The sequence below is a fragment of the Centroberyx gerrardi genome, chromosome 12 (assembly GCF_048128805.1).
Source record: "Centroberyx gerrardi isolate f3 chromosome 12, fCenGer3.hap1.cur.20231027, whole genome shotgun sequence".
In the NCBI taxonomy this organism is placed as follows: Eukaryota; Metazoa; Chordata; class Actinopteri; order Beryciformes; family Berycidae; genus Centroberyx; species Centroberyx gerrardi.
The window spans coordinates 30918274-30945796 of NC_136008.1; the positions used below are offsets into that span (position 1 = coordinate 30918274).

The 27523-nt window shown below is 40.3% G+C and overlaps 1 protein-coding gene across 4 annotated transcripts in view; it reads left to right on the plus strand.

Annotated features, from left to right (window-relative positions):
* phf20l1 (PHD finger protein 20 like 1) overlaps positions 1-27523 on the plus strand; it is a 76977-nt gene that overhangs the window by 18168 nt on the left and 31286 nt on the right. For 3 of the 4 annotated variants that reach the window (XM_071897210.2, XM_071897211.2, XM_078287128.1), the window contains exons 7-12: positions 902-1073; positions 3024-3140; positions 15529-15687; positions 17514-17576; positions 22978-23268; positions 23835-24053. In XM_071897210.2, coding sequence (XP_071753311.1) covers positions 902-1073; positions 3024-3140; positions 15529-15687; positions 17514-17576; positions 22978-23268; positions 23835-24053 — 1021 coding nt within the window. The remainder of the gene's footprint in view (positions 1-901; positions 1074-3023; positions 3141-15528; positions 15688-17513; positions 17577-22977; positions 23269-23834; positions 24054-27523) is intronic. The other variant, XM_071897212.2, reaches the window with a different exon arrangement.

Below are 27523 nucleotides of genomic sequence, written 5' to 3' on the forward strand. Positions count from 1 at the left end.
AAATAGGGGAATTGAGTAAATATTCAAAAATCTAAAAGTATGGTATGCTTCGGAAAATGGTTTGTAAGTAATGTAAAGTATATGTGCAGTGCAGTAAATGGGCGTAAACATTTTTGTGTGTGACTTTTAACATGCTGAATTACTAAATATTATTAATGAGTAGTGGTTCAATAACGATGAAGTAGGCTAGCCTAAAAGGTCATGTTCAGTAGTCGCTGGCTGTTGTGCCCTTTGAATATTTCCGTGGTGAGTGATTTAAGATAGTATAGTAAAAGTACCTAGCCTTCATTTTTAATATTTTTTTTGTTACTGGCTGCACCATTTAACTGTTAATGATTCTTGGATATTCCAGGACAGGAGTACATGATGTGGAAATAAGCTTCCACTCCCTCCCTCTCTACTCCCTTCCCCCTCCCGTAACTCCTCCCTCCAAATGAGGCTCAGGCGCGTGCATGTGCATGAGAGTGGGGGCAAACGTAATAAATTCCAAACCTTTACACAAAACACAGCTTTGCTAGCTCAGTCTAGTTGTAACTAAAACATTTGCCGGCAAAAATCGTTTTTGTCAGCATAGATTAGCCATTGCCGTTACAAACCACGGTCGAGCTAGGTTCACCCTACACTCCATGAATGATAAAAATCCACTGTGTGATATAATCATTGTCCAATGTTTGTTTTATTGTTTCCCTCTAACCCTCCAGTGCAGCTGTTGGGGTCCTGGTGAACAGTCCTTCTGCCTGATCTGTTTGTGGCATAGATCAGCTACATTTCTTAAAGACATCTTAACATTTAAATTTTAGTCATTGTTTTTCTTCATCAGGCATCTGTCATAGTGTGTTTCTTTATTGCGTTAATATGCATATATTACATTCCTTTTGCATTGTTGACATTTCTTATTAAGATCTATGACTACTGCAAGCCTCAACCTATGGTGTGTGCATGTCCCTATCAGGAGGAGAGCAGTCCAGCAGTAGACCCCAGTGTGAATGCTGTGAGTCCAGCAGGGGAGGAGCCTCAGTCAGCCTCAGAGACCTCGCCCTCCGCAGGAACAGAGAAGAAAAACAATCATTCTGGTATGGTAACAAATAAACAACACTGCTATGTTAACTACAAAAATGTTACTATGTTAACTACAACAACACTGCTGTTAACTACAAAAACAACACTGCTATGTTAACTACAAAAATGTTACTATGTTAACTTCAACAACACTGCTGTTAACTACATAAACAACACTGCTATGTTAACTACAACAACGACAACACTATGCTAATTACAACAACAAAACTGCTATGTTAACCACAAAAACAACAACCCTAGTATATTAATTGCAAAAACAATAACACAAAGATGTATACTATGAAGATAGATTATGGAGTTAGCGAGGTAACTTCAGGTTTAACCTGGAGTTTCCAGTGTCACGAAGGTGGCCCAGTTTTAAGTGGGGTACATCACCATGGTAAATTAGGCTGCACAGCTATCCTGCTCCAGAGGTATAGACATATAAAAAGTCTGCCTCCTCTTCAATGAACTCCTGTAATAATGTCAAAAGCGGCGGTATTATAAATGCAATGATATTTAACATGAATAGTGAAAAAGCGACTATTTAACACTAGAACTACCGGAATTCTATAACTACTAGAATGGCCATAGTGGTCATTCTGACCGTTCATACATTATTTGCATATAATTTCAATAATCAATATAAAATCTAAGAATAAATGGATCTGTAATGTTAGGATAGGTAATAATAAACATCAGGACACGAAATTTAAATTCTAATGAATGTGAAAATGTATTAGTTAATCGACAACCACAGAACCTGCTATTGTAATTACAGATACAAATTCGATCAATATTCTATTATTTTCTTTGTAAAATAAAAACAAATTCATTCATCCTTGGAACAATAACTTATAAAAACATCACCAATATGCATTTCAATGCATAGTAAAAATCTTTATGGACACGTATGAAACGCATATACCCCAAAATGGCCAAAACAGTCAATCTGACCGTCACAGGAAAAGAATATGAAAATTCGCTAAACTGCGGGAAAACGAACTGATTTAGAAAGCAATATTTATTTTAGTGAGTAAAAATATCATGCTGTAAAATTATAATGAAAATATCATGCTGTAAAATTATAATGAAAGTATTCTCCTCTAAGTGGGCTCACTTGAACAAGGCATCGGGTTGTTTTGGGAGCAAACGCCACGCATCAATTTTACTGACACTTGTGGATCAATTACTCACAGTCAACACAGGTAATCTCCACCTTCCATGTGCAGCTCCCACACACTACCTGCTAGGTTTTAGCTTTGCAATAGCGTAAATAAACAACTAGAAAAAATAGTTGCTAGGCAACGGTGACACGGATCTTCAAGAGGGAAAAAGTAGCAAACACTGAAATGATACACCATCTATAATGCATACGGTCAATATGACCGTTAAGGCCATTCAAGGTAGAAATACTCAGAACTCTTTTGTGTTTTGTAATTTTAATAAAATAACAATGTTAGAATAAAATATACACACATTTAGGAAAAGTCAGGGTCCTATAGTTACATGGGTTTTATTTCAACAAAGTTATTACATTGCAAAATTTAAAAACGGTCAAAATGACTGCCTTGGTAGTTCTAGTGTTAAAAGAGCCTGTTTCTTCTTCCCGGGTTGTATGCAGCTGTTCACCCATATTGGTGTCAATAGTATGGCTGGGTGTCGAGAACCGGTTCCAAATTGCTTAATTCACTGGAATCGATAAGCCACCGCTCTAACGATGCCTCTTATCGATCATTAAGAATGTTGAACAGCTGGATGCTTCTTGAGTAGCTGCGCAACAACTTTTTTGACCCTTTCGATGTGCTATCAGTCGCAAACAATGACGTAATTTGACGGCATCATACTTTTGTCATTATCTACTCACCCTCATGTCAGTTGAAACACTGGTGAAGTCTTTTTGTCTTATTTACCCTTTTGTGTTTGGTTTGTTTCTGTCTTAATCGCTATGCCTCACCTCCCAGCCCACCCCTGCAGCCAGAGAAGACGCTCACAGCGTCTTGCAACCGGCTCTGACCTGACCTCTGATCTCAGCAACCCAGAGCTGTGCCCATCCCATCCCAGCCCCTCCCCACCACAGGGTGAGTGACAGCTAAAACTGAACCCAACTCCTTTGCTCTGTCCGAAACTAATAATGAATAATGTTTTCATTCATATGAGGGAAATTCTCTTTTCTTTTACCCCTCTTCACAAGGAGTTGGTAGGGATTCGGTGTCTTGCTCAAGGACACTTCAGCACGATGAATGCTTACTGTCAAGGGAAGTCTAACTACTAGGCCACCCTGCTGCTCAGACTCCCAGAATTGCCATGCTGCCGTCTGCAACACTATTTGCAAATCTGAGAATAAACCCATAAACCCAAAAAAGGTAAAAATGTCACATGGGATAATTGGTACCATGGTACAGATTTTGTTCCTAATTTGCAGCTGCTGAAACCACCCATGCAGACTTCACAAGAGCTCCTTTCCACTCATGTAGGCTACAGACTGGCTGAGGGAAAAAGTTCTCGTAAACTGAATTGTTGTAAACTGATGTGTCTCATTGCAAAGCCTGTAGCTGCAATCAGAGGAAATTAACAGAAGACCTTTCCTAGTGGTTATTGTCTGAATGTTTGTCAAGTGGGGCAATTTGCCTAGTAGTAAATTTTCAATTTGTGAGTCTAATAATATAATCTAATCTGGTATTATTTCAACTTTGCATGGACTTTGTAGTTGCAGTTCAGAAATTTTGATATTGATATGACATTTATGCCATATTGCCCACCCCTATACTACTACTTGAGTTGAAGTGACCTTATACAGTGTCTGGTGGGCAAGACGTAACAAAATGGTACTGTGCATCCCGTTCTGACTAACCATAGTGATAATCTTCTCCAGGTAATTTGTTGATAGCCTTACCCAGAGGGACATGCAGAGTGCATTGAATGCAAACAGTAGATTAATATTGGGGTGGGATACTGACCTAGTGTTTAGAGAGACATCCTTCAGCTGGAGAACCGGGGATCAAGCCCCATGGTGGCAAGTGCTGATCCTGCTGAAGTGTCCTTGAGCAAGTCACTGAAATCCCTACCAGCCTGCCAATTCCCTACCAACCTACCAGGCGTGGTGTTCTGTAGCTGACCCTGATCTCTGACCTCCCTGTGGAGGGGGGCAAGAGAAAAGACTATTTCCCTACAGGGAGCAATTAAAGGGATACTTTGGCAATTTAACACATCAAAATAAGTCTTTTTGTCACCGGGCGGGTAGTGCATTAGAAAGAAGCATCTCAGGGCATCCTGTGAGACCAGACCAGCAATCTGACTCAGTGCAGATTTACCAAGTGACGTCACTCGGGTAAGAGCACAGAGCACAACTGCTCTGCAACAGTGAGTTTGAAAAGTGGGTGGCTTCTTCAGAGGGGAAAGTGCCAGTAAAACCCAAGGAAGACACAGATTTTCTAAAAACAAATAATGGCTACTGCCTCTGACATCCCTGAATCGCAGATAATGGATAACTCTAACCACTGGAGTATATAGCAGATTCGGAAATACAATCTTATATATTTTTGCCGGAATTCACCAAGGAAGAGCTACAGCAAAAAGAAGCACAGGGAGAAACAGCAAGTCGGGCAGCAAGACTGGTGGCTCTGCTATCTATGGAAGAGGCAGCTGAACAACAATGGGCTAACAGTGACTGGTGGTGACTATGCGACAGGCGGAGAGAGTCCCTATGCTGCAACATTTGTTAGCACTGCACAAAGACCCAGGTGTGCTGAAAACATAATTCAGGATGCCTTAAGTTAATTCGTCAAGACACCGACAGATTAGTTATGGCTAAGCCCAAACGGAATCTGTGGCTTTCTTTTTGCGTTTTCTGCGCCTATTGTTTTTTGAAATCTGTGGAATTCTGCGGAGTGGAACTTTTTGCTTCTTAGGTGTACAATAGCCATATAGTAACATAAAAAATGTGTTTTAGAAATTCTGGCAGCAAGACTGGTGGCTCTGCTATCTATGGAAGAGGCAGCTGAACAACAATGGGCTAACAGTGACTGGTGGTGACTATGCGACAGGCAGAGAGAGTCCCTATGCTGCAACATTTGTTAGCACTGCACAAAGACCCAGGTGTGCTGAAAACATAATTCAGGATGCCTTAAGTTAATTCATCAAGACACCGACAGATTAGTTATTAGTTATTCTGGCAACTTAAAATGTGTTAAATCAAGATGGGAATACTTCAGTATTTGTGAAAATTTAGAGAGTACTTTGAAGAGGTCCATGCTGGGGTGACTCTCCAGTACTGCTTGCATCTTGGTGGAGCAGCTGGCCATGGCATCCTGGAAGAGCACAGAGCAGGAGAGCTGCTCCTTCCTCTTCCAGTGTGCTCAGCATCTCCCTGGTGCCAGGACGCCAGTCTTCAGCCTCTGCACTGCGCCCATACTCCAACAGCATCTGCAGGTCCTCCAGCTGGCTGAAGATGGAGGCGGCAGAGGGAGTGGAAGTCTCCTCCAGTCTGGTGAGAGTGGCCAGAATCTCTGTGCTGTGCTCCACGATGAAGACAGCTTTGGTCTTCAGTTGGGCTCTCTTCTCCTCCAGCAGCAACTTCAGGTCCTGCACTGCCTTGAAGGAGAGTGGCAAGGTGGCAGTGAAGTCACATAAAACATCTATGTGCTCTGCCAGATACTGCATCGCTTTGATCCAGGAGCCCCACCTGGTCTGCACAGCAAAAACAGGCATTACGGGAGAAAGACCCTGCTGCTTCATGAAGGCTCTTAGCCCAAGGTGACGTTGAGGTGCCTGGCAGAAAACCCTCTTCACCAGAGCACACAGCTGGTTGACATCTCCAAAGACATCTGGAAAGACCTCCAGCACCAGGTTGAGGAGGTGAGCAAGGCAGGTGACATGCCTGGAGTTGGGGAAGAGACCCAGTAGGATGGTGCTAGGCCTTCTTCATATAACTGGCTGAGTTGGTGACAAATGCCCAAAAGTCACTGAAAGTGACATTATTATTGTTAAGGCAGGAGATGACGGCCTGTGACACTCTGCTGTAGTTTACAGTGTCTAAAAAGACCAGGTCTGCTGCCACAGGTTGCTTTCCTACTGGCTGGAGGAGGATGGCCAAGACACACCGCCCACACACGTCTGTAGTCTCATCTACAATGACATAGACTGCCTGTCCCTGAACAGCCTCCTTAATGTCCTGTTGGTACTGTGGGAAGAGTTCTGGGAGGTAGTCTGAGCGGAGATGGAATGCCGCTGGAATGGACCCTCCCTGCTTACAGTGCCTTTTCAGGAAACCAGCAAACTTGGAGGCCTTCTCTAGAGGGACATCTGCTTCTATAAGGGTTCAAGTCTAGCACAAAGTTCTTCCTCTCCACAGTAGATGGGATCTTGGAGAGACATGAGGCCAGGGTTTGTGTCCTAGATTGGACTGAAATGAAGAGAAACGATGGGAATAGGAATAAAGGTTAAACTTGAAATATTTATTTATATTTTGAGTGCAACAGTTTAGATATGAGGGGTGGAAGTAACAAATGAAACACTGAATCGATTAAATAGCTATCAAATTCAATGGTGGATTGAATAAAATGTTATATTAAATGTTGCATCAAATAAAATGCAATTAAATTAAATATCGAAGTGTTAAAACCTACCAAATTAAATGATTGCACTGTGAGGAAATTACATTTACAAATCAATTTATCATTGTATTTGATTGCCCTAACATTTATTTACTCACAAGCAATTTAAATGTTACTGCATTTAAATTGTGACTGTGACCTGGCACACACACACACACACACACACACACACACACACACACACACACACACACAAACACAGAATTCTTTCAAGCATGTCAATAACTATTTAAATTACTTCAGTTAGGCCTACTATACAGCCACTATTCACTCACTCCCAACTTTACACTCTGCTAGCTAGCTTAATTCATTACTGTATCTCAGTCTCTGTAGCATTCAACATCTTGCCAACTGAACTTATGTTGGTTGTAAATAATTACAAAATCTAAGTAAGTTAAGTATGTAAATAAAAGTGCTGCTTACCCAGCCCACTGGCCTTTCTCTTTTTGTGTCTCAGAGATCTGAGGTGCTCCAACACGGTCTGTCTCAGGTAGTCCACAGAGTGCTGACACACCTTACAGAACAGAACCCCTCCATCCTCGTACATCTCACCGGGGAATTCATTGGCCCTGCCCTTGGCTGTTATTTTAGTTGCCAAATGTCTCTTCCTCAGCTCTTCGGCTGTAAATCTTATCTTGGACATCTTTTTTTGTTTATTTGACTTGGTTATGTTAGTTTTCTCTGTTTTCCGGCCTCTCTCTGTCTCCTTCGCTGTATGTGTGTGTCTGTGTGTCTGCGCGAAAGTCGAAGTATAAAAGCAGCACGATGGTAGTACGGACGGCACGGTGGCTCAGTGGTTAGCACTGTTGCCTCACAGCAAGAAGGTCCTGGGTTTGAACCCCGGTCCATCCAGGTCTTTTCTGTGTGGAGTTTGCATGTTCTCCCCATGTTTGTGTGGGTTTCCGCCGGGTGCTCCGCTTTCCTCCCACCATCAAAGACATGTATGTTAGGGTTAATATTCCTGTTACCCCTCACCAAGGCACTGGCAAAAGAACTGGAGTTGGTCCCACTGCTCCTAGTGTGTGTATAGGATGGGTCAAATGCAGAGGACAAATTTAATAAAGTATACAAATACAAATACAAAAAAAATAGTATTGCCTAGAAACATAAGGCAAAGAATTGGAGGATCATAAAACATGAATTCAACATACAGCGGTGACAGCAGTGTGCTGTCTGTAGCCTACCTTTCAAAGGATGGCTCTGTAACCGCTGTCTCCCTCCCTCCTGTGTGTGTGTGTGTCTGTCTGTGTGTGTCTGTGTGTTGCTGTCACGCATATGCTGCCCCATCGTTCTCCTCTAGCACCAGAGAAAACAGTAGAGGCGGTTTGCATTCTAATTCCGCAGAGCTCTCGTCGGAGCTCTGCGGGCGCAGATTCCGTGCGAGCATTGCACATTATTCATGTTATTCACAATAGCCAAACTTTCTATTCCTTGAAAGTTTAAACCCATAGTGAGTTTTCTGCACTATGTGATTTAGTGTTGATTTTAATTTAACTTCAAAATGATCCTTTACACATTATCCTGACAGTGATACCTGTTTACCAGAGTAGGGAAATAAAGCAAAGGGACAAGTTTCGTGATAGTCCCACCTATGTTGAAAGAATATTATAACTGTTTTAGTGCCCTCCATTAATCAATTTAAACATGGCTTTACAGACATCATCTTGAGAGTGCAGACATCATTTGTCTTTAGTTTGATGAAGATTGATCAAACTATTTTGAACAATTCACATTGTCAGTTTATCAAACAATTTGCAGCTGGTCATTTCAATCTACCGTGCAATTAGTTTTCAAGATATACTGTGACAACTTTTAGTTTGTTTACTAATGAAGGTATGACGATTTCAAAAATCATGTTATTTTTCTATAACTTATGGTGTAGGACAGGGGTGCTCAAATACAAATCTTAAAGGTCCACAAAGAAAATTTTCAATAAGACAAACGTCCGTTTATTAAGATCAGTCAAGCAAAAAAAAAATCACCATTTCCCCATTTTCCCCATCCCCCCAACTGGTTCACACACCCACCCACCAAAGGTGAATCAAACCATCCCAAGAATCAAAGTCCAAATAAGTCCAGAACTATTGTACATTGTGTCAAACACTGTTGCTTAATGAGAGAAGCGGCATCTTTGGTCTGTTGCCAAGACTTTGAACTTTGGCACAAAAGGTGTGATGGCCAGGCGGAGACACTGATGCAAGTGTTCATTGGTGAGTCGGCTGCGGTACTTGTTCTTCACCATGTTCATTGTTGAGAATGCAGACTCACAGCTGTAGGTTGAGCCAAACATTGTGAGAATGTGAAGTGCCATCAATCAACTCACTTTGCAGAGAAGCAGCACTGGCCCATGGGAAGATTTGTTGTGCTTCTGCAGAGAACTCTCTGACATTTCTGACCAGCTAGCTGCGCTGTCAACTTGATTCCACCGGTCCTTGTTCTCTTCGCTTGTATAAATAAAGTTTGAAAAAAAAGCGCGGCTCTATGACGTCGCGTCTGCGACCCATCGCTGTCATGGAGATGACGGGACGCTGAATGTGATTGGACCAAACCAAAGCAGAGAAGACATCCTCACACAGACAGTGGAGCAGTCAGACATTCGGAGCGCTGCTTGCAGTGGAGAAAGTGGAGAATTTTGACTCGTTGCATCGCGGCGATGTCTTGCAGATAATACAACTAATATATATGAAAAGTATAATTTGCTCAGAGTCCGGAGACAGTTGTGGTTCGGTCCGAATCCGGACCGGAGTCCGGACTTTGAGGATGACTGGTTTAGGAGGACAACGCTGTGGGATCACAGTAAGTTTTTGCTGTAAACAGAGGGGGTCCACTTCAGAATCGCAGATCGCGAAAGATTTCTCAGTTCAGCCGATTATGTAGTTAGACACGATTTTGGGGAAATTCATTTCTTAACAGTGGCCAAATCGTTCATGAGATTGGGCTGGTTTTTAGTAGGTTTGTGTATATCAGTCCCCTGAAGCTGTCTACCAATTGTGGTGCAAATATGACAAAAGATGAAAGAGCCTATTGGAAAATACTGTTTCACATAAAGTATAAAATGGCAGGAAATCAAAATGGCTGATATTGATAGTCCCAATGGCAAAGTTGTTTGGTATCAATTGGACTTAAGGTATGAGGGTTATGGAATAAAACATAAATATGTGCACTCTAGCACCACCATCTGGCCAATATGTGTAGGCTGCCTTGCCTGAGTAGTGGGTGGCCATAGGAGCCCACCTGCCAGATATGGTTGCTGTAGGACTTACAGTTTCTGAACTCTCTTCAAAATGGATTATGATATACTTTGTTCTGATAGTACTGACTTTTCTGTTACTTGGATATTCATGACTTAGTGATGGTAGGTCTGGAATTTGAACTCACAATGTTGTGTTTTGAGACCTGTGCCTTAACCACTAGGCCACTTGGGTGTGCCATCCCCTTGTGTGAGTGGGGAAACAAAACAAAGGGACAAGTTTCGTGACAATCCAACTTCAGCCTCAGAAAGGTGGCTTTACGGATATTATCTTGAGAGTACAGACATCATTTGTCTGTAGTTTGATAAAGATTGCTCAAACTGTCTTGAACATCAGTTTATTAAACGCCAGTTTATTAAACTGTTTGCATGTAGACATTTCAGTCTACTATACGCTCAGTTTTCAAGATATCAAGATATGTTTTTTCTGTAACGAATGGTTTAGGAGGACAGCGCTGTGGGATCACAGTCAGTTTTTGCTATAAACAGAGGGGCCCACTTGCCAAATATGGTTGCTATAGAATCTATGGTTTCTTATACTTTTAGAAGAGAAAAACAAGAAAAAAGAATTCCAGCAAAGACAACAGGGTTCCAGCACCTGTGGTGCTTGGACCCCTAAAAATCTGATACGTTCATCTGGAATATATGTAGATACTCAAAAAATGTTTTTATTAAGATTGGTCACACCGTGACTACAAAATTGTGTAATTTATTTTCATGAAGATTGGACATTTATTAAATGAGAATTTACAGTGGATATTTACAGTACCATTTACAGTCAATCCTTTGAATTTTGTATTAACCTGAAAAAATGCATAAACACCATCAACATTGACATGCTGATCAAACAATGTAAAGGTAACCCTTTAAATTACAGGCCGTTAAGGCTTTCCTGTCTGCTTTGCTTGACAATATGGCAAAGTTCAAATAATTTGTATGAATTCAATATTGTAGATAGAATTCATAAGATCAGCACACTTTACATACACAATTGTTGCATTTTTTTTGCAAATAACTTTTACTAAGCTTAGACATACCATTAAGGAAATATAGACATTTGAAATGCTCCATTTTCCCACTGACTTCCATTGTGTACATGACAGGCAAATTCCAAATTTTCTTCTTTTTTTTTTTTTAGATATTATGATAAAACTGCATACAGATCATTTACAATGTCAACTGAACATGTCATTTATTTTTTATAAGGACTGGGCTCATTAAGTGACAATTTACACTAGATGTGTACATGTATTGTTTACATTAAGACATTTTCTTGCACTGCTCAGTCAGTTTTGCAGATATTGACAAGCCTTATGGACTGTTTTTGAAATACTGCATGAGAATGCCTGTGGGCAGTTATGGTGGAATTTGGACCTACGGTTAAAAAGTTCTATTAATTAATTTTAGTTTATGAAAAAAGTGAAGAAAAATTCAAAATTCACACCAGGTTGCAGTGTACAGAAGATTTGAACTTTAAACTGTTGCTATAGTGCCACCATCAGGTCAAGTTTCTCTATAGTTGAATATGTGTTGTCTGGATCCAGGCTGGACTTCCTTGCAAAGTGTTATGCATTTTCGTTCATGGGAAGGCAATTTTAGTCAGAAGAAGAGGAAAAAATATATGTAAAGTAACAACAGGCTGCATTGAACTATACCAGGGGAGCATAGGTCAGCGAGCTTAGATGTTTTGTCTGTGGTGTGAATAACATTTTACTAAATATAGAGAAACCAAACCGAGTAAAGTGGGTGTTACTTATTTGCATGTAATGTTTAAATCAATAGATTTAAGCAAGTAAGGTAGTCCTTTTGTTTCTCAACTGCCAGGAACCTTCTGTTTACACAAAAGCCAATACATCTAATCAGTTACCACTTTAAATTTCAATGAGCTGATGAGGTGTGGGATTTTGTCCAGCAGTGTATATTGCATAAGATTTTGAAAAGTCGTAAAAGAGATATTATAAACGTCTTGCTTTAAACACTTCTCTTTGTCATTTCACTGGACTAAATCTGATCATTGTTTACATTCAAACCCTAACTGGGTATACACACTGTAGTGTACATTTTTATACAATTTTCTTCATCTTTGTTTTTGTTTGGTCAGAGATAAGGAGATGCGCTCGTTTTACTTTCATTTTCCACAAGCTTGTGTCTCTGCTTACATAAACAAACACACGAGTGCTATTCGTAAAGTGTGTTTTCACCAATTTTGCGTCAAACTGCTTGATGTTATAATGCCAATAAAGAACAACCCTGTTTTGTCTGCCTTGTTTGAGTCCCAACTGCAAAATGAGCAAAACATCTCTGGCATGGAGGGATCAAACTTTACCCAATAAAACTGTCTTCGAATAAATAGATAAAGTTTCTCCCTTACTTCTTTTTATAACACTATGATAACACTATATGCGCACGTTATAAAGTTTGCTCCTTTTTCACCGCCACTTTGAATTATGCTTCACTGAGGAGATGATTTGTCAACAGACGATGCATAACCGTATTGGTACCAAAAATCAAAACTGCCCCGAGGAACTCTTGCTGATGTTCAGCGCAACAATAATGAATGAATGCATTGTAAAATATACTTTGTTTGTGTTAGAATGTAGCACGATTCTTACAATCTCTTTGTAATGGCAGATTGTGGAGAAATGTTAAGATCTAAGATCATCATATCGCCCAACCCCTACCTTCATGTAATTGCCAACTTGACCAGTGCATGCTGGAAGAGTGTTGCATGGGTTCATATTATGCTGGTATATTCAAACAGTTTTCCTGGAAAAGAAACCTTCATATGGGACATCATCTTGTCATGCGGAACAATAAAGATTCAGAAACATTGTCAAACTTTGGGGATAGACAGCTTGGCTCACAAGTTGCCCAACTATACATATTCAAAGTGTCGGGGGTAGTAGACTATTTTTAACTGAACAGATTCATGCTAGGTGATATGTGGCAGAAAGAAAACATTCTCATATACAGGTGTGGGTCAACTCCAATCATTACAGATTCAAACTGAGTAAAAGATAGAGCATAGATCCAAAAAGGTGACGGTCTACCACTCTGTGTAAAAGATGGTAGAAAAAAACACACAACAAAACAAAAAGTTTATTGTTGTGTTTGGCAAAACAGGTCTGACATCACACTTCTAGCACATAAACAAACGTGAACAAAGTAGATTCTGACAATATATAAAAAGTAGTCATTCTGCTAAATTTTTTTAAGTGAATCACTTTCTTTATGTTATTAAACCAATAAGTGTAAAACTGAAATCCAGTTGGAAGAATTTTGGTGTTACACTTGTTCAAACTGAAAGGTTTAATAACATAAAGAAAGCGATTCACTTAAAAAAAGATTAAGCAGAATGACTTGTTTTTTTGTATATTGTCATAATCTGTTTTGTGTGAGTTTGTTTATGTGCTGGAAGTGTGATTATCAGACCTGATTTGACATACAATGGCAGTGAATGGAGAGAGAAAAAAACCCCAACACAATTCTCCAATTGTCTCTACTGGAGCAACAGATAATCGTCAATTCTGGGGTTATATCATGTCGCTGAAGCTACCAAAGGTACTACCAAAGTTCATCATCACTTTAACTTTCAGACCAACTTGTGTATACAGATGCAGGCTTTACAAAACAACATTAGGCCTTTGGTATGCTCAGATTGGCAACCTTGAGTTGAATTTTGCCAAATTCTACAATTAAAACTACAAGGCATATGCATCCAACTGTGATTGCAGTGTTATCAATGTTATAGCATTATATAATATAGTTATAGCATATACATAATGTGCTTGTGAAAATGTTAGGATGTTTGGCCTCATGTAGCTATTGCTGTGCTGTATAGGTTAGTGTGCCCCCTTTTACAACCAAGTCATATTTTCTGAATCAGAATAGGCTACATCCTGCATCCCAAATCACCATTGTAATGTATTGAGGCCACCTAGCATCAGCTTTGTTGACCAAAACATCATGATCCAAAATGTCTATTGATATGGAAAGATACCAATATGTGTCTTCAACACCTAAAAGATCCAAAGAAACCAGTGAATTTGAGCAAGAAAATGCCTTATCCATTAAGGAAATGTAGAGCCTTTAGAAAGGACAGCTATGAGGATCGCAAACAGTTCCTCCATATTCCATATGCTTCCACTGCCGTGCCTCCTCAAACCACCTCGCCAAGGACTGCAAAGTGGAAATAGAATACAGTGAATGTAAAAGTGTCCGTCTTGTCTCAGCACTTCATCCTAGCCAAGCCACTTGGAAGTCTAAGGAGCCATTCACTCCTGCTTCAGACCATGCCGGAGAAAGAGTGGAAACAGATGACCATGAGATTACTTCTCATTTGTGTACAGTGTGTGGTGAGGGCATTAGTGCTATAGCATGCTCCAGGACATGCCTGGTCACCGTATTCCCGAAAGGACATCCTGAAGAATCCAAAAGTCTAAAAATGTATGCCATACTGGATGAGCAGAGCCGCTGGTCTCTGGCTAAATCTGAATTCTTCGGTATCTTCAACATCGAAGGAGTTCCGCAGCCATACGCACTCAAAACATGTGCTTGACTCAAGCAGACAGCCGGCAGAAGAGCTGTTGGCTATGGCATTGAGTCATTGGATTGAAAGATGTCTTCTACTTCTGGAGTGTAACCAAATCCCAAGCAACCAGTCAGAAATCCCAACACCAAGTGCAGCACATCACCACGACCATGTCAGAAGCATTGTTCATGAGATCCTCTTGGCCCAAAGGCTGACATACAACTCTTGTTTTGGGAAGAGATATCTTACAGGTACGTATAGTAAGAAAACAGATCAAGGGACCAATGAAGCCCCATTTGCCCAAAAGCTGGACCTGGGGTGGGTTGTCATCACCATGTCAGTCTGGGAGGTGTTCATAGGCCATCTCAAGTGGACGCATTCAAGACTTCCATCCTTGATTGTACTAGTTATACTAGATGTAACTGCTATCTAGCTATCCAGGGAGTTAAACACTTGACTCAAGAAATCCACAGGAGACAGGAAGTCTTTTTGGATGTTTTCTGAGCAGCACAAAACATTGTGTATTAGAACCATGTGTCAATAAGACACTAAATCTGTGAATATTTCCTTTACAGGTCATCACCATACATTTTTACATAATTCCAGTCTTCTTAAGTTACAAATCAATCTCCGTAGCATAGGTGCATTTAACTAAACACAGCTACGGTGACTATAGCTGAATGTAACCAAATGTGTCAATAGCTGGCCAAAACATCAAATTAGCATAGAAAATAAACATCTTATCTTGGTATATACATTGCAGCCAGACTGACCACATCAACCAATGATTGTGAGGCACCAACCAAGTGGCTAGATCAGTCTGTCATATCATTACTATCCTGCTAAAACCTTATATACAATTTTGGGACCAGACCATTGTAAAAAATGTCACAAATACATTTACATGGACCTCAGTAGAGAAGTAAACCAGTTTTTCTTCTATCTCTGTAAAGTTGACTATTTGAAAATTGAAAGTTCAGTAGAGCAGTGATAAACTGAGAGAATAACTTAAGTGTCAAACAGAACTTAAGCTCTGTGTTCAGTGTTTTGATTGGAGATTATCGTGGTCACAGATGAAGCGGCAGAAACGGAGACGTCAGTTCACCATAGCTGCTGTGCCGGGGTCCTGCCCACGATGCTAGCCCAGCCAACCGCAGAGTGGAACTCGCTGACAGACAACGCCTCAACCAATCATACAGCCCCAGAAGAAAAGTCTCCGCCCCTTTCCACAGGTAACGCCGCATCTGCTGCAGTGAAACAATAGCATGAGTTCAGTTGTAATAAATGGTAATACACTTAGTGTACGATGTTACTCAAAGCACATTTATTGAAAAGCAATAAAACCAAGGCATAATAGTAACATTTATGATTAAACAAATCAATTCTATAAAATAAATAAAATCATTAAAAGGAGGGTATTTTGTGTGAAGAAAATTGTCAAATGTCTGTAATTATTGTCCACATTAATTTTGTTAGAATTTTAAAAATGCAAGCATATATGTCCCACATATATTCCCAATATGTGGGAAAAGTTGTGTTAAAATGAGTACATTCTGTTTACAATGTTGAAGAAACAAAATTTTAAACTCCAACACCCAGTAGCATGGGCCTTTGGCTTTCCAACTGTTAAGATGCGTTTCAGAAAGCCAGTGTTCAAATGTTGATGATTAGATTATATCCTGTCTGTCATACATTTTTATCTTATTGATAGCTTAGTCTCTATGGTTGTTGATAATATGCCTGTAGCACTTAATATCGTCTTTGAGTATCAGTTTATTTTATATTGTCTGAGTGTTTTTAGCATAGTTTGTATCATTTTAGTAGGTATTGTGTGAATGTTTTAGTATACTCTCTCTCAGATGAACTAAAGGTTTATGTGAGCGTTTGTGCTTGTCAAAATGGGAGATTCTTGTCTACTAACCAGGCACACAAGTATTTTGCACCTCTAAAATACAGTGCCTTTGGAAAGTATTCAACATTCATGAGAGGTTGACATGAAACATGTACTATGTCCTTATAAGGTCCCACAGATGACAGTGCATGTCAGAGCTGTTCTTAGAATAGATCAATAGGCATAGATCTTGGGAAGAGTATAAAACAATCCCCATCCAACCTTATCAAGCTTGAGCAAATCTGCAAACTAGCCAAAATCTCCATGCCTCCATTGTTGCTTGGTGCCAAAGCTCCAACACTGGATATTTGTTCTCCAAAGATATAAATGTTGGCACGCAGTGGATTGCACAATTATAGGGAAGATTAGGCTCTCACTCAACAAGCTGTGTACCATCTAACCATCAAAAACCTCAAAAAATATGCTCATTGTGTTAGAAATCAACATCAAACTTGTCCCAACTGAGTTGAAATCATTGTAATGGATCTTTAAGCAAGAAGGCTCTCAGTTTATGTTTGATTATCATTTGTTGTCTGGGTTTGATTTTCCTACAAAGTTTTTAATGCAACTCTGTTTAGCAATCGACTTGGATGTCCTGAATGTTGGATTTTCCCACTAGCACATGAACGCAGCATAATAGTTAGGGCTACAAAACAAAAAAAACATCTAATGGCAGGAATCCCAGACCTGGGTCACCACCAATATCTTATCAAGTCGTCCTTGGGCCACCAGATTTTAGCCAAATCTGATATCTTGCTAACAAACAAAGACACAGACAGAAAGTGGTGAAAATATAACCAAACCATAACCTTCTAACGTCGTTGATAGAGGTAATGAGATAGGCTACCTCTGTATTTCAATTCAATAAATTTGCCAAAAATTCTAAAAACTTGTTTTCACCTTGTCATTATGGGACATACTGTGCAAAAATGTGGAAATAGTCAAGGGGGTTGAATACTTTCTGAAAGCACTGTATGCTCTGCAGTGCTCACATGTTTGAAATGGTGTGTGCTAGACTGTAAATTAACGCTTTACTTAAATTTACTCAAATCTATTAGGAAGGTTAAATCAACAGAGGTAGGCCACCACAGCACAAGCACTACCACTCACTAGTATAACTAGTGATTAAAAATACTAGTGACTAAACATCTGTATTCTCTTCTCTAGCTGTTGGCATGAAGAACTCTGCTTCCAGGACTCCTAAATCCAACAAACACGCCAGAGAACCCAGTATGTACAAACCCTAACTTGAGTCAGGATTGAAACTTGTGATTTTGTTGGGAGTATGTGCTTCACTAGCAAACCAACTGTTACCTTTTTCTGCTGCCCTGACTTCATTGATGGTCAGTTCGCTTTATTACTATTATTACATGGCGGCCATATATTATTTAAGTCATACTCAGGGTAGGAAAGCTCTAAACCAACTAGGTTGAATTGTGTAAGTTGTAGTTCTAGTTCTAGTAGTTCTAGTTCTAAAAATAACCACCTAGCAGTTTTAACCAGCTAAAGTTGCCGAATGCTAGCGCTAGCTAGCAGATACAGCTAAGTTGACTGTCAACGCAGCACCACAGAGAGTACAAGTCATTTATTTTGAGTACTTGCCAATACAGATTCACATTATATATACCACCCATGCAACCTCTTCAACAAGACTTTTAATAACCAGATTACTGTTCAAACCACCTTTTTAACAAGACTAGGTAGACCTAGTGCAAGCCGGGCCTCCTCTTGGCTTTCACACCCTAGTATAATACGTGTTCTGCCCATGACCTGCTCTATCATTTTCAGCCACATTGACCCGTGGAGACATTTTGAGTTTAATACAATGTTGGAAAGAGGGGCATTTATGCCCCTTTATGTCTTGACTGTTACCAAACTATGATTTTGAGAAAAAGGGCCTAAAAGTTTGCAACAGTTTGTCTATTTTGAGACATTTAATCAAATATATTAGAGATATCATTCAAACATAACATAACATACTAACATTAAATTTCCAGTCACAGACATGTACACACACACACACGCTCAAGCTGACATGTTTGTGTGTGTGCGCGTGCGCACACACACAAACACACACACCGGAGTTAGAAAGTCTTTATAAAACGGATAGTTCCGGTCCTTGATTATGATTGGCTGAGCTGCGTTTGAAGCCGGTTTAAAATAAAGCAATAAGCCCCAAGAGGCCGTGGTTTACAGTGATTTTAGAACAGCTAAGGGGCGTTGTTAGGCACAACGCGGAGCGGAGTGCCTAACCAAGTCTCGCTCAAGTCTCACGAGAGTTGAGTTGTTACAGGAAGTTACACAGACCGGATCAAGCGAAAGGTAAAGAAAAACGTTTCATTTCTCTGTAGGGTCCTTTCCATAATGTTGTCAGACACTTATAATAACAATCTGAGCCTGTCAGTGGCAAAAACAAGCACTTTTAGTGGATGTACATTGACGGTTCACATTTGCCCCATCGGATTACATTGCAGCTCGTTTCACGGCTCCCGGCTGACGTGATCTCGCTCAATACTGGACCAATTTCAAAAATTGTTGTCCCCATTCGTTACTTAGACACAAAAAGTTGGGAAAATAGGGTCCAGGTTGAAAAATACCAAAGTTACCCTTTAACCTAAACTTTCACAAAAGTTGTTTTACTTGCCTAAACTTAATCGCTAACCAACCTTCAGGTGAAAATGCTGTATTAAGTTTGTGCTGTTGTCACAGAATCCAGTTCATGGTAGAGGAACGTAATCTTCATAATTCGTGTCCACAGTATGTAATCTGCGTTTCAGACTCCAAGGTCATTTGCACTAAATTTTATGAGATCACATTGCCTCCAACCCATATATGTAAATAGAGATTGATAGGAGGAGTCACCTGATACACAATCTCAAACAGGTGGTGTCTCAGTTATCAGAGTGACCAATCAGTACATCCATAAACAACTCTTATTCATATAAGAACAGTGCATAGTAAACAGTACATACCAAACAAAGATAAATGCCTATGCCTATCTCGACCAATGCCAAATATATGAGAATATTTAACCTAAGAATAAACCATATACAAATAATTTTCTATACATATCAATTGATCAGATCATCAAACCCCCTTCAGATGGTAGCCCTCATAGGCACTAGTCCTCCCCACATTTTTTTTTTTCAAGTTCATTGTCTCGATTCATACCTTTCAGCATATTAGCGTCGCTGTCAGTCGTGATAGAGTACACCTGGTTTAAATCAGTGTGAACCTCATCCACTACCGATGAATTGTAGTCTGCTGTATGTCGTTCATTTAGTTCTCAAACTGCCATTGTTCTCAACACAACGCACTCCCCATCCGTATATTGCATGTTAATGCCAAGGACAGTGGTCTCTGCATGTAGCAGAATCAATTTTGAGCATCAGAAGGCTTTGAAGGCTTTGAATCCAACATCATTTGCCCACTGACAGGTCTCTTATTAGGTCCTTAAAGGTCCCAAGACATAGCACACCAAATTTCAACTTCATAAAGAAAGTCGTAGTGTGGCCCGCTGCGCTCAGGCTGTTCGGTGCGGAATCCAATTTTATGAGTTGAAAATATGGGGTCGCACACGATGGAGAGTTACTTTGCTAAGCACTTATTTTATTTCATGATGGACAGAACGTTTTCGGCCCTCCGGCCTTCGTCAGTGTCTACTAGTAACTAATAATTTTCCTCTATATGTAGGGAGACTTAATTGTCACAGGTGTGGAAAAACACAGGCGACCTCATCATCGTAACATGATCTTGTTACAACATAGAATCAACAACATAAGAAGCTCCAAAGTATTTCATATATGCAGAAACAACTTTCAACATACCTTATACCATTTAAAGCAGGGGTGTCCAAACTATGGCCCGCGGGCCAACTGCGGCCCGCCATCCATTTTTAATTGGCCCGTATCAAAGTCTAAAAATATAATGCTCTATGGCCCTTTATGGTTGGCAGACCTGGCTTTTTTAGTTGATCTCACTGATCATCTCAACACCCTGAACAAGAGACTACAAGGCAAAGAGCAGCTTGTACCACAGCTGTATGCGCACATGAAAGCATTCCGTGCGAAGCTGAGTCACAACTGCGCAACTTCAATGTAGCGCACTTCCCCATGCTGACCGAAATCAAATGCGCATTTCCAAATGCCAAGCTCTCTGCTAAAATGGGAGAATATGTGTGAGTGATCACATCTCTCATTACAGAATTCAGTCAGCGCTTTCAGGATTTTTCTGTCATTGAGAAGGAAATCACACTGTTTGCGGCTCCGTTTTCAATGGATGCAGAAGAAGTGGAAGTGAGTCTGCAATTAGAACTGATCGAAATGCAGTGTGATGATTCTCTGAAGAATCAACATCAGCTTCTCTCCCTACCTGACTTCTACCGGAGCTTGGAAAAGGGCAAGTTTCCTCTGATGAGACGCCACGCAAAACGAATGATGAGTCTGTTCGGCTCAACATACATCTGTGAGCAGACATTCTCTCTGTTAACGCTGAACAAAAGCAGATTGAGAACCAGAATGACCGACAGCCATCTCCGTGACGTCCTTCGCGTCTCAACCACAAAACTTACTCCTGACTTGCCAGCTATCCTTAAGACCAAAGCGCAGCATCACTGCTCCCACTGAGCGCAACATTCTTCCCATTACAGGTGAGTTAAAAATATACACACAGTTTTCATGTGTCAATAAGCCCAATTACTTAATAAATTCAGTTAATTAAAGTTGATGACAATTTTTTAACAAACATTAGTTGATGTGTTAACAAGCCCAATTATTTATTTGTGTAACAAGCTTGAAATATCCACATCCCCTATTTCTCTTCTTGTCTCTCCCTTCATACAGGACAATGAAGAGGATCAGCATCCGAAGAACCAATCTGAGGCTGTCACTGAGAGAATGACCTGCCAACCTTTTTGTAAAAAATAAAATGAAAATCTACTAATGGAGAGCTGTGATGGAGGCTTTTTTTCTTCAAACATGTTCAATTATCAAACGTAATTTACCTGCATTTGATTGATTTTACCAATGTTAGTGCATTAGAAGTGAGGCAGTATACCTCATGTCTAGTGAGTGGCCCAGCCCTTCGTATATTTTTCTGTATGTGGCCCTCAGGAAAAAAAGTTTGGACACCCCTGATTTAAAGGATTGAATCCCAACATCAAGGATCAGGGGTCATTCGTACTACGAGACATGTAGAAAAAACTTGTCAAGAAAATGTGTACAACATATCAAAAGATAATCAAGAAAACTAACAAAAAAATATAAGGGCATCTGGAGACATCAGACATACACTCACCGGCCACTTCATTAGGTACATCTGTTCAACTGCTTGTTAACACAAATATCTAATCAGCCAATCACAGCAACTCAATGCATTTAGGCATGTAGACATGGTCAAGACGATCTGCTGAAGTTCAAACCAAGCATCAGAATGGGGAAGAAAGGTGATTTAAGTGACTTTGAACGTGGCATGGTTGTTGGTGCCAGACGGCTGGTTTGAGTAATTCAGAAACTGCTGATCTACTGGGATTTTCACGCACAACCATCTCTAGGGTTTACAGAGAATGGTCCGAAAAAGAGAAAATATCCAGTGAGCGGCAGTTCTCTGGGCGAAAATGCCTTGTTGATGGCAGAGGTCAGAGGAGAATGGCCAGACTGGTTGGAGCTGATAGAAAGGTAACAGTAACTCAGATAACCAACTGTAGATTACAACTGTTGTGAGCAGAAAAGCATCTCAGAATGCAACACGTCGAACCTTGAGGCAGATGTCACTTTGGTAGCCAGTTGACACTGAGCTGAAAGCTGATACCTACCCAGTATTAGTAAGGTGTACCTAATGAAGTGGCCGGTGAGTGTACATAGCCATTCATAAATTGGACATCCCAATAGTCACTAAGTTTAAGCATTACCACGTTCATATGGAAGCCCTAACCACTAGGATATAGCATATTCAAAGTATGTATCCAAAAACATTCCCTTTTCAATAGAGCATTTTCATGATTGCCCCCGCTGTGATTCAACCTTACTTTTCTCAATCCCAGTTTATAAACTTCATGAAGAAAACCATTTGGGAGTCATGAGCATTTGATTACTGTAGCTGTCTAGATTAAAAATTTCACAAAATTTGGTATGCTGAAATGGGATGATGGAGTGACCACATAGGTCATCTGTTTTTGCTCTTGATTGGCCTATAGCAGCCAAACAATTTGGTATACCAACAATCTTTTGACAACTTTTAGTCATGTGAGTCCAGAGTTGCTGCATACCATATTTGAGGAAGGTTGCATCATCAGTCTAAGAGGAGTTTGCAAAAATAGATTTCTCAAAAAAATCAAAATGGTGTACAGAAAAAACTTGCAGAGAGCAAAAATACTGTTGTATATATCCAGCATGACCCAGAAAATCAGGACTTAAATCAAATATGGCCACCACTTGAGTAAAGTGAATTCAGAGCTTTACTGACATGATATGACCTGTTTTACATTGCTGAGCAGACTTAACAGCAATGGTCACATCACAACAACAACAAAAAAGAGTAGTAAATAGTAGCATCAGCCACCACTCTTTGTCAGTGCCTTTTTTTTCTCATTCTACTTCCTTCCCTTGTTCTTTCTCTCTCCACATTGCTGTAGTCATGTCATCTCTGCATGGTCCTGGCCCCCCCTCATCCACCAGTGAAGAGCCCAGTCAGTTCCAGTGCTTCCTGCCTGGCTGCTCCAAGGCCTTTCGCAAGGCCAAGCTGCTGGACTATCACCTCAAATACTATCACAGCACCTCTGCAGGCCAGGCCCAGGCGAACACTACCCCCCCTGTCAGAGTGGGTCGGACCCGGGCCACCTCCACCTCCCTTCCCCCCTCTTCCAACGCCTCTGCTCCAGAGCTCCAAGATGGCAAGAGAAGACGAACCGTCTCTTCCTGCTCTTGTAAGCGCATGCCTGAAAGTGCTCGCAAGCACATACACACACACACACACACAGATACACACGTTGGTCAAGTAGTTCATATAGAAATCGATTTTCCCAGATGGCAGCACTGTTTGGAAATTTTGAACTTCAATACCCAGAAATCTTGTATAGTGACCTCAATAAATTACCACAGCCCCGGCCTGTCTGTAGAATACCAAGGGTACCAAAGGGATGAGAGAGTCAAAAGATCTAATGCTGATGAGTTAAATGGGACTGAGCGCTCACTTGGTGCCGTTAAGGAGACACTTTTTGATTTCAATCTGAAGTTTTGATTCATCACTCCCTCTGTGGAGAAAATTTCCCACCAGTGACGATATTGACTCTGTAATTTAATTTGGTCAAATAGGATGAATCTGTGGCATCTCAATTAGTGGGGATGGGACATCTTGCCAAGTGCAGTTGAACATGAACATCTTGCCAAGTGCAGTTTTAAACTTTAATCTTAATTTGTATGACTACAAAATGTGTATGTACATGTATGTTTGTGTGTGTGTGTGTGTGTGTGCGTGTCTGTGTGTGTGTAGCTCTATTCCCCCAGATCTTCCAGGTAGAGGCAGTGCGAGCAACAGCCAGGTCTGGGAAGAAAAAACGCTCTTCAGCCTCTGTTAGCTCCGACAGCACTGAAGTGTCCTCCCTAACTCCCATCCCTCAACCCTCCCTGGTGCTGCCTCCCCTTTCTCCCCCCAGGGAGTTGAGGCTTGAGACTCCTTACCACAGTCTGCTGAGGAGCCCTCTGGAGCCAGGTAAGACTCCATCCTGGAACTGGGATGGGCATCGGAGGTTTAACAATCTGCCAGCCCATCACAGCATGCCTTCTAGTTGATCGCTGGATTTTTTTAAATGTTCCATATTGTGGAAAACGGGATTTCCCTTGCCTCTTTGATTATGAAGGAGTTGAATGTGCTATCTAAACATGGTGAAGGTATCAAAACGCACGGTCGCCAACTAAATCCACACAATCCATATTAGAAAAGCGAGCCTCTAAACAAGCCGTTTGGACTTCCATAACTTTGTGGCGTCACAAAGGTTCACATTTTTGTAAGAAATAATAGGCTAACAAAGTGTTTTTTTCAAAGCAGTTGAGCGGTTGCCATATTTACTGGAGTTTTCCCTACCTGGAGCTGCCGGCGCTGTGGTGTCTCACATTTCACTCTCGAAACGGTTAGCCAATCAGAACAGAGGGGCGTTAATATTAATGAGCCTTAAAGACACAGCAACAAGAACAGCCTGTTCTTGGTAAGGCTCAGAGAGATGCTGGAAAATTCATGTGTAAAAATGAATTGAGTGTTTTTGGTACATGACACCACACAGACGGCTTTTAATGGACCTCAAGACATAAAATAAAACACTGGAAAGTGTAGAATATGGGACCTTTAAATATAAAACATATGAACATACATACTTACCATGTTCAGCAGTTATCTAATCTCACTCAGTCTTACATGGTTATCAGCTCAACTGACTTAAACCTGCAGTAAGCGAGACTAGAAAATATAGCTTTTATTTTTTTATTTTTTTTATTTTATTGTGCACAGCAGTTAACAGTACAAAGAAGTCAAAGACAAAAACAATACAAACTCATACAAAACATACAAAAACAAGAATGCCATCAACATCACTGATGGAGAGACAATGGTAAATCTGGTGGTTGGGCAGACATAGGGAAGGGGGGGTTCTGACTGCAAAAGTACAAAAGGTATGCTGGTATGTTGTGTTTATGTTATGTATGTTTACTTATGTGTGTATATGCTGTAGCTTTTTGCAGCTTTAAATTCAGATAAACCCTTGCTGCATGAGTTAAGTCGGCTTAACTTCCGTATACAAGTAAATGATCATTTGTGAACAAACTCAACAGGTGATACATTACTAATAATAGAAATGAGGGGTTTCAAAACATCAGATACTACACTGTCACACACTACCACACTGTGGGATATTTTTTTCAGTGCCAGAAAGCTTGAATCTTTACTTTCCTCCAGGTAATAATTTAATTCCACTTCAGTAATGCTAGAGGTGATGATGCACAATCTTAACCAAGTCAAGATCACAGAATGCAAGAAGGAACACTTTTTGACTTGCTGGACGATGACAGATCTAATGGAAGGCTTCTCAGGGACTATCCATAGATAATCTCATGTCCAACATTTATTTCAGTGACAATGTATCCTTTTTTATTTACATGGTGATAAATGGTCATCTTTTCTTGGCATTTATATACATTTCTATGCTTCAAATACACAATAGACCACTACATAGTCCAACATGCGTATCTCCAAAATTGCAGCTCTGTTTCAGATCTGCCAACGTGCTGCGTCCACAGCCAATGGAGCCGGCTAGTAAGTGAAGTAAATGCCTGCGAATCTGATCTGACCCCTCTAACAGAAACGGATGGAACAGAAATGTCCCTGGTGTAGCTGAGCTGTTAGTAGTCACAACAGTTCAACAATAAACAATAAGGTTCAGATTGGAATAAAAGAAGGAAAAAAAAAACTTGATTAACATGTGTGTTAGTGTGCTTGTCACTCACAGTTCCTCCAGGTTAATACATATTGTGTGGCCAGATCTGCTGTGTTTCCCTGTCCTAGGACAATTCCTAGAAGTCCTAGTAGACTCATCATCAAACTCTTTTTTTTTTTATTTGTTTATTTGACAGGGACAGTGCTCAATAAATATATTGTGCCAGATATAGCTGTAAGCTAATTTCCATCTGTAGTCCCTTGGCGGGAGGCAACAGTACACAACTTGGGAGTAGTGCAATCGTCAGTCGCATGCCAAAAACAACTTAAAGACACAATGAAATTACAATCTAGAATGCAAACATTCCAAAAAAAAATACGTTTGCTGACTCAGTAGAATGATTCACCCTAAAACCAAACTGCATTGGATGAAGCGGATGGTGACCAGAGTTCAAGTGGGTCATTAGTTTATTCGCAACCACTTTCTCTATCACTTTGGATATTATAGGAAGTACACTGATAGGTCTATAGCTGGCTAATTCAGCCCGATCTTCCCCCCTAAAGATTGGAGAGATAACGGCAGTTTTCAGACTATCAGGAAGACTGTTTCCTTAATGGATCTGTTAGTCTCTTTGAAGTTGTGAATTTGGGAGCTCAATTTGAGTAAATTTCTCTCGCATTTTAGGAGGAAGTGCATCTCTGTCTCAACCTTACCTGTCGAACAGTGACCACATAGTCTATTTTCATTTGGTTGCCAAGATTTCTAATGTCTTCCTGTTTCAATTGCCAGTTGGTGGTCACTGAGCCTGTACTTGGTCAGGGTCTCTGCTTTCCATTTCTGACAGTAGTGAGACAGACCCTCAAGCCAAATTGAATCAAAGTGTGTGAAAATTATAAATATGATCATATATCATGGAATCTGCTTGAACAAAGGACACAGTGAAAAAACTTTACAATTAAATTGAACTCATTTTGTCAAAATGGTAGCCTGCAATACAATTCTCAGCTCTTTTGCAACGATCTATTTCAGAAAGAATATTATAACTGTATTAGTGCCCACCATGAATCAATTTAAACATGGCTTTACAAACATCATCTTGAGAGTACAGACATCATTTGTCTTTAGTTTGATAAAGATTGATCAAACTACCTTGACCATGTCACATTATCAATTTATCAACTATTTGCAGCTAGACATTGCGATCTACCGTACGCTCAGTTTTCAAGATAAAAATGTATCTGTATACTAATGAAGGTATGACGATTACAAAAATCATGTTTGTTTATGTAACTTGCAGTTTAGGAGGACAATGCTGTGGGATCACAGTCAGTTTTTGCTATAAACAGAGGGGGGGCGACTTAAGCATGGGGGGTAGGTACCAGTGTGCGAAAGATTTATCTCACTTCAGCTGACATGTCCTGAAAATGTATGTTTTTTTACGAATTTTTGAAGTGTTGATTTTAATATTTATGGAGATTTGGTTATTATGTAATAAGCCCACTTTAATCAGTCATGACCAAATTTAATAAGTCAACTTGGACATGATCCTAGAGCATGTATACAAAATTTTGGTCAATTATGAGATATAACATTTTTGCATTTGTAGCGCCCACTAGTGGTAGAACTCAAAACGCTTTTGTGAGCATGTTCAAGCAACACTGGAGCCCAAAACCAAATTTTGGTTTTGGGCTCCATGTTGGTGTCATATATCACATGAGGTGGGGTGTCAGACCTAGTAGGGTGGAGGTCACAATTT